A 7,332-nucleotide genomic window follows, 5' to 3' on the forward strand; every position below is an offset into this window, starting at 1 on the left:
GGGGACTATATATAATATATAGTTATGAAGTACATAGAGTAGAGAGACAGATAGAAGAAAAAGAGAGCTTCTTTATTTTGGTTACTTAACGGACATGCATTCATTAGTTTTAGTTTCACATATATATAGCTAGCTTTTTATATTGTTTTTTTTTACATTAAAAATCGATTAAATATGAATTTATATATTATATGGTTTATTTTTGAATACGACACTTACAATATAATTTTTTTTTCTAGATATTTAAATTCAAAATCTCCGATTAAGAACCGAAGAATCGTAACGTTTCTACCATAATTAATATTGGTTGGCTTTTTGTATAACGTGACGTGAGCAACGGACTTTGTCTTTTTTTGTGACTCAGATGATTTGCAGTTTCCTCTTTACTTTTATTATGCCAAATATTCCATGATTATGATTTTGACACACAAAATTAAAGGTGTGTTTGTATTTTAAAAATATCAAATTGGGAAAAAGCATAAAAAGCGTTTACAAAATCATTTTAATGTTTTACTTCTACCTTCGTTTCATTTTGTGGCTATATTGACAAGTTTTTCAATACGAAAGTTCTACTATCCTAATAATCGACACAACTAATGTATTATAATCTATCCATAATATCTAGTTACTCGATAAGGAAACTATTTATTAGGGGTTTATTGAAATATAAGTTTGACTATTATTTACTTATATATATAGTTAATAATAAAAGTAACAATAATATACTAGTAATTAGCTGCTTTATAGTATTGTTAAACATTAATGTGACATTCCTTTTCCATTTTAAATTCATAAAAATCTCCCCTTATGTTTTCAATTAAGAATATTTTTGCTTATCCCATAAGTGACATAAGAAATGAAAAGTTTGATATTCCATGAAGAGCAGAGGGGTATATTAATAAGTAAAGTTAACTGTGTTAAAAGGTATTCACTGTTTTCAATTAACCTTTGAATCTTTTTACACAAGTGTAGTCAACTTCAACAATAATTTAATTTGAATATGAGGTTGTATTTGGTGTAAATAGTCTGATTAATATTAGAACATTTCTTTTTTGGCCTCCACCATATATAAGATTAAAGAAAAAGAAATGTAAATATAGTCAAGAAGAATGACACTAATCTGATCTGACTAGTTTCTCTTTCCTTGCAAGAAGGTTATTGAGCTACGAAATCCTGTGTACGCCATTGTATCCTTAGTTTGGGAATTACAGTTAAAACAAGATTCAGATACTAGTAATTTTTTTATAGGCCACAGTCAACTCTTAAGAAATCCAATACTATAAAACTGAAATTGTAAATATAAATACTACAATATATACCAAGTTTAAAAGTCACACTAACTTCAAGATTTGAAAAGCATACACAAATTTTAAGATTTGGACCTTTTTGACTGTGATTTTGGTTCCACATATGTAAGTCACTTTCTAACTAAAAAGTCACATTTTGCAGAATATCTACACGAACACTTGAGCATAACTTGCTTTACGCTCCATTTACATCTTCCCCTTTTGCTTTCCAAACTTTACATCATTACTCCTACCCAAATTGAGAAAAACAAAAGTTTACTGCACCACTAAAACACATCTTCATGGCCCCTGTGCCTCTCATCTTGTTTTCCCTCGCTAAGTACAATCACTCACCTTGTGTTCGCGCACTGGATATGGAAAAAATCATCAAACTGGAAATCCCAAACTTCCTTTTGGAGTCTCATTGCCAGACATGCTATGAGGCTGGACTGCAAATGACTTCTAAGATTAGACGAAAACAAGTAACAGTGAATCACTACTATGTCGAGACAAAGCAAGAATATGCAAATGCTACTTTTCAAATTGCAATACAAAAGATGGATATTCTAAATAAGTAACAAGTGCACCTTAGCCAATATACTAAAAATCATATAAAATTTTATAAAAGACGAGTCTCTTTACACAGTAATGGGATAACTTACAGAAATTTACACTTATAAATTAATGTTACAGACTACTGCAAAAAAAGGTTTTGCAGTTTAAATAAGAAGTCAATGGACAACCCTTAGAGCTGTCACAAGAGGCAAAACACAAGAAAACAATGGCTCTCACTTTATTAAAGTATGACTCACCAAAGGCTCAAGAATGAACGCTAATATCCATATTCATGTCGTCTTGCTTCTCAGTCATATATGACTCATTTGTCCCCCCCGCGTGATTGGACTCATTGTTAAAGTTGTAAGTAGCAGAACCCCGTCGGTTATTGAGACGGTCTTTACTATTTCTAGAAGCAAAGGTGGTATTTGCATCGTAACCAAGAATATGCTGACTTCCTCTATCATAAGCTCCTACATCTTTATCCAAGCCACCTGTGTCACCACAGCTCTTCCTTCTGCAAAATTTTGGTGATTTTGCACGGGTTGGTGGTGGCTGCAGGACAAAGAAAAGTAAATTAAAACTATAAGATGGTTAAGTTGATAAACAGAAGGGGATGTCAAAAGATCAGTAACCTAATGTGAACTTTCTTCAACATGCTCTAAGGTTACAAAAGCGAAAAAAATGTCACAATAATACTGCAGATTAAAGTTATGGTAAACCTCAACTAGAAGTTGATGATACTGTAAGTTATTGGTGATGAGAATCCCGTACCTTTTTCAGTTCAGCCTTAGGTGGAGGCCCTTCATGGTAGAAACTCGGCATTGGGTTTGCCTTAAACAACAAATTCCTTCTCATTTGCTTCATAGCTGCTTCTCTCTCTTCCTAAGTTAGGAAGGTAGAACGAAATCAAAAAATATATTGATTGATAACACATTCATTAATTCAGTTTTTGTAGGATAACTTTGATTGATCTGTATTCCACTATTACATCCAGGATCAGGTGACAGCAACATAAGGCGGTGCGTACCTTTGTCCTTTCCTCACATTGAATTTTCTCAGCCTCCAAAGCTTGATGCTTCTCCTCTAACTTTGAGTAAAACTGCAAGAAGGGGAAAAACAGAAAGCAAGACAGAATTGGTCAAGCTTTAGATTTTTCATTTCAAGGAGAACTTGAAGTTCCTTTTCTATTGTTATGTTGTTTTGATCATTTAGACGGAACAAGTAGGGGTAAACAATGACGTGAAGAATTAGAACTAGCAGTTTCAATAGTCCTAAGCAAAAGTGCAAATCGACAGCTACCTCCTTCCTTCTTGCTGCACGTTCAGAGGACCGAAATACTGGGGCTGCCGCTACAGTGACCCTGGATTTTCTTGCTGAGATCACATCACTTCTCATTGTTGAGGAAATCATCAAATGGCAAAGCAGAATTCAATAAGGACACACATCAGAGAAAGTGAAGACTTTGTAAAGTTAGATCAAAGGAGAAAGATCATACCAAGAGGCAATTGACGAGTCTTCCTCATCAGAATATTTCTTATTATCAGATTGCAGTGGCTTCTTAAGTGCAACTGATGAAGAAACCTGAAAGAGAATATCATAGCCACAGATGAACATGCTGTATGATCTATAGACCCTAACTCCAATATTATGCATTGACTTCTCAGTGAAAAGTGAGTTTTCTCATTCACCAAAAGCGGAAGTAAAATAAAACATGAGGACTTTGTCATTTTTGCAAGATCAAGTGCTTCGGATTCATCCTTTAATGACATAACCCAGTAGACAGTGGTCAAAACGCACATAAAGCATAGGGGAATAACCTGGTTTTGTACAGATCTCGGGGCTTGCAAATTATTTGTTTCAGATGGCTTATGTGCAGCACTCACGTCACCTGCATCATTCCTAACAGGACGTGTTCCATGAGAAGTGCGCCTCTCAGTTGCCAGAGCAAATGGCAGGGGAACAGTGCACTTTGTTTTACAGCTTCCAGCAACAGATTTGGTTATTGATTTCACGGAAGATCTTGATCTCCCGTTATCATCTTTTACCTTTGAGCTTGGTCGATCTTGTTCCTGTCTGCTATCAACTGACATTTCAGCTGTGCAGTCCTTCGCTTCATGCTCTTCTGTTTCAACATTCTCATTCAGCATATCAGTTCTCTGCTCCCCAATGGCATGCTCAGATGACTGCAACACATCTTGATTACCATCTCTCATGTAACTTGAATCCGGAGAAACACCTTGCTCCTTTTCCATACAGGTATCTGTAACTTCTAACCCCATCAACCTCTGAAAAAACATCAATAAAATAAGAAAGCATTATTTACAACTAAGGGTTTAATCATGCTAGAATATCTTTTGAGTCCATCATCAGAATTGGTAAAGTAAATTGATTTATTTGTTTTCCTAGAAAAATTGCCAGTCCGTTGTGTTAATGACTCTGCACAAAAAACTACATAAATTTCTTTATCAAAACAGGTTTGAATGGTCCCATTGGAGTTGGTGAAGCAAGAAATATTTGAAGTTCTAGTATCAAAAGGACTCCTGCTTTAGAAATAGGACCTCTCAATACTAATCAAATAGTTATTTATCAAAATAATAATTGAATATTTCCTCTTTTCTGCATACTCAATTATATATTGCTATCAAGGTTTCTATTTATTATTTAAACAACATATGCATACTGAATAAGCAAGTGCATGGAAACTTGGACTTATACTTGTAAAAAATAATAATTAGGCAAAATCTGGCAACAGTCAACTGTGAATTTTGCAGTTAGAGGAACATTTATCCTCGCTTTGACGAACTAAATTGTGCATAAAATGAACTTAAAGCTACCCATCTCCAGAAGCATGTTACGCTTCTCAGTGAAGTAGCAAAAAGGGCTAAGATTAACTCTTAGGTACAAGGAATCAGCATGCTGACGTGCCAAATGTACATTGTCAAACAAGGTGGAAAAATCATATTGTTCCAAGAAAACAAATGCTCTATATAATTTCTGTGATAATTACTGATTGAAGCCTTTTGATATCCATTAAAAACCTTGATTGTTACACAAAGAAATCTCATGAAAGTAAACCAAATTTCCCTAAGATCCAGGTTTTATCTTATTCCACAAAAACATTTGCTTTCAGTATAACATGACCCTCGCTCCAGCATAAGTTACTGAGTAGCTTTCTCCAGCATCTGGTAATTGCTACTGTGTTTTTTTTTAAAATTAGATCATTTCAATCACACGTTTCTAACAAAAGTAGCAATGGAGAAGCCTTGTAATACTAAAATAATGATGGATACTGCAGTTAAAGATCAATGGTTTGGCGTCCTAATACTAAATAAGATGAAGAAAGAGCCAGAACCTTTTGCTTCTCAATAATTAATGAAACAAGGAGAACATATATACTATATAGCTTCAGAAGGGAAAGTAGACTCCACAACGCCCTCCACGCATTGGTGAGTCCAAAACTATAAGCAGAAACTATATTATTTATACATCATATACAGATGCATATAAAAAGGCATCCCGGTCCACAAACCATCCCCCGTTCACACAGGGTCCAGAAAGGGCCAGACCCCAGTGGGGTGTCATACAGAAACCTAAATCTACAGGTAAACACATATGAATAAAGATAGTATAAAGGGGGTCTATATAAATGACAATCACAGAACAGATATTTTGCAAACTTCATGATGCATTACATAGAAAATGATTCAATGAGCACCTAACTGAAAAATGAAAAGGTACAGCAGTGATACAACTATGTCTTACTTTTGAATATCATCACTTCAAAACATAAATTTACAAAAAAATGGACAAATAGTGAAAAGTGAGCAAAAGATCCATGTTACGGAACCAAGACAACCTATATCCTGGAACACAATATAAAGAATCTCCCTCTCCCTGTAGGTCGCGCTGAATGCAAGTTTTTATACAGAAAATCAGAATCAGACATCTTCATATCCTTTTAGAACCCAATTTTAAGAATTTTCAACAACCCCCCTCCCCCATTTATTTCATATTTTTACCTCTATCTCAAACTCTAAAATTTGACTCTCATGTTTACATTCTAATCAACCAAAATATCAACCATCAGCAATCAAACTCAAAACGCATTTCAAAATGCAACATCCATATATTTCAATAGATTATCACACCCACCAAATTACAACTCAAATCCTTAAACAAAGATTGAAAAAATTAACGAAGAATATGTAAGTAAAGCTGAAAATGTAATAGATTTCTTATATAGATCTGCAGAATGTACATAACATCATAACCAAAATCGAATAATACAAATAGATCATAGTCTCACAAAATTTTAAAAATTTCACAAAAAACAATATCAATACAAAGATTTTTGAGAAATCTCACCTTTTGAAAAGATCGATTTGTTTGCTGCTTCTTCTTACCCAGAAAATATATGCAGTTTTTTTTATTACAATACAAATGGACAGAAGAAAATATTTATTTATATAGCAGAAAGGAGGAGGTAAAAGAAAGAACAAGAAAAAAAAGGAGCTTTTTATACTATTTTTATTTATGGATTCAAACAAAAAAAGGAAAATGAGGATAACAAATTTTATTTTTAGAAAAAAAGAATAGCTAAAAAAATGAGTAGGGAAGACCAATTATTGATGATTTGTATCACTTGATTGAAGAAGACAAAAGTAATTTAAAGTATTATTATTATAATAAAACCAATTAAGGAGATTAAATTGTCAAATCACCTTTCAATATCCACAGAAAATTTGTGTTTTTAATCCCTCAAATATTGAAAATTTTGATTTTCATCATTTTAAATTTTTTATTTAACATATTTAATCTTCTATTAATTACCATTTACCATAGAGTACAGACAATTAATTAGACACTTCTAAACCTATTTGTCATAGATATTTAATTATTGATGTGTTATGCTAATTTGAATTGTTATTTTATATTTACGAATGATATAATTTTGAAACTAATCTAAATATAATATGTTTTAATAGAAACCAAAAATACATATTATAATTAAAATCAAAGTAAAATATATTTGAATAATGCATGTACTTGTAATGCTTTCTTTATTTGTTGAAATATATACATATTTAGCAAGGATATTGTATGTATCCGCATTGTGGTCAGAGGCAATATGTTAGTGTGGCATTTTAATAATTTAAGAATTCACATTTTTTGCATGGCCACATAGATGTTGGTTTATGGCCGTTGGTGCACTTCTCATATATATTACATAATGATGGATGAATTGCAGTTGATTGTTGCCGTTGAAAATAATTATTGCTGCATTACTCCAAATGGAGTTGGTGTATATGTTACAATTTTCTAGGTGATGCAGCAACTCCCAAGCCGTTGGTGGCTTAAGTGTCCCTTTATTTTCATTCTTTATTCCTCAATTATACCTTATAACATATGTAACTCTTAAGGCTATTATCTTCACTATTTAGTATTTTCCAATTTATTCCTAGGAAGACTTCTTCTACTATAAGTAGTG

At 32.9% G+C, this 7,332-nt stretch overlaps 1 protein-coding gene across 5 annotated transcripts; it reads right to left on the reverse strand.

Moving 5' to 3' along the window:
• Positions 1-1,314: 1,314 nt before the first annotated feature.
• On the reverse strand, positions 1,315-6,324 carry LOC102588366 (uncharacterized). Of its 5 annotated transcripts, none has more exons than XM_006350607.2 (8): positions 6,213-6,324; positions 3,662-4,131; positions 3,340-3,425; positions 3,144-3,231; positions 2,872-2,943; positions 2,616-2,726; positions 2,099-2,396; positions 1,315-1,730 (listed from the first exon to the last, which is right to left on the reverse strand). In XM_006350607.2, the coding sequence occupies exons 2-7, from the start codon at positions 4,121-4,123 to the stop codon at positions 2,106-2,108; spliced, it is 1,110 nt and encodes a 369-aa protein (XP_006350669.1). In that variant the 5' UTR covers positions 4,124-4,131; positions 6,213-6,324; the 3' UTR covers positions 1,315-1,730; positions 2,099-2,105. The 5 variants fall into 5 exon arrangements, with proteins under 5 accessions (XP_006350669.1, XP_006350668.1, XP_006350670.1 ...); XM_006350606.2 differs by having other exon boundaries at positions 1,315-1,735; XM_006350608.2 differs by having other exon boundaries at positions 1,315-1,748.
• Between the last annotated feature and the right edge of the window lie 1,008 nt (positions 6,325-7,332).

The sequence above is a fragment of the Solanum tuberosum genome, unplaced genomic scaffold (assembly GCF_000226075.1).
Source record: "Solanum tuberosum cultivar DM 1-3 516 R44 unplaced genomic scaffold, SolTub_3.0 scf00125, whole genome shotgun sequence".
Taxonomy (NCBI): domain Eukaryota; kingdom Viridiplantae; phylum Streptophyta; class Magnoliopsida; order Solanales; family Solanaceae; genus Solanum; species Solanum tuberosum.

Coding starts and splice junctions, on each gene's coding strand:
- LOC102588366 (XM_006350607.2), bottom strand. CDS start 4,123: ATGGGGTTAGAAGTTACAGATACCTGTATGGAAAAGGAGCAAGGTGTT. Junction 3,426..3,661: donor CGAGATCTGTACAAAACCAG/GTTATTCCCCTA, acceptor ATTCTCTTTCAG/GTTTCTTCATCAGTTGCACT. Junction 2,727..2,871: donor AATGTGAGGAAAGGACAAAG/GTACGCACCGCC, acceptor TTCCTAACTTAG/GAAGAGAGAGAAGCAGCTAT.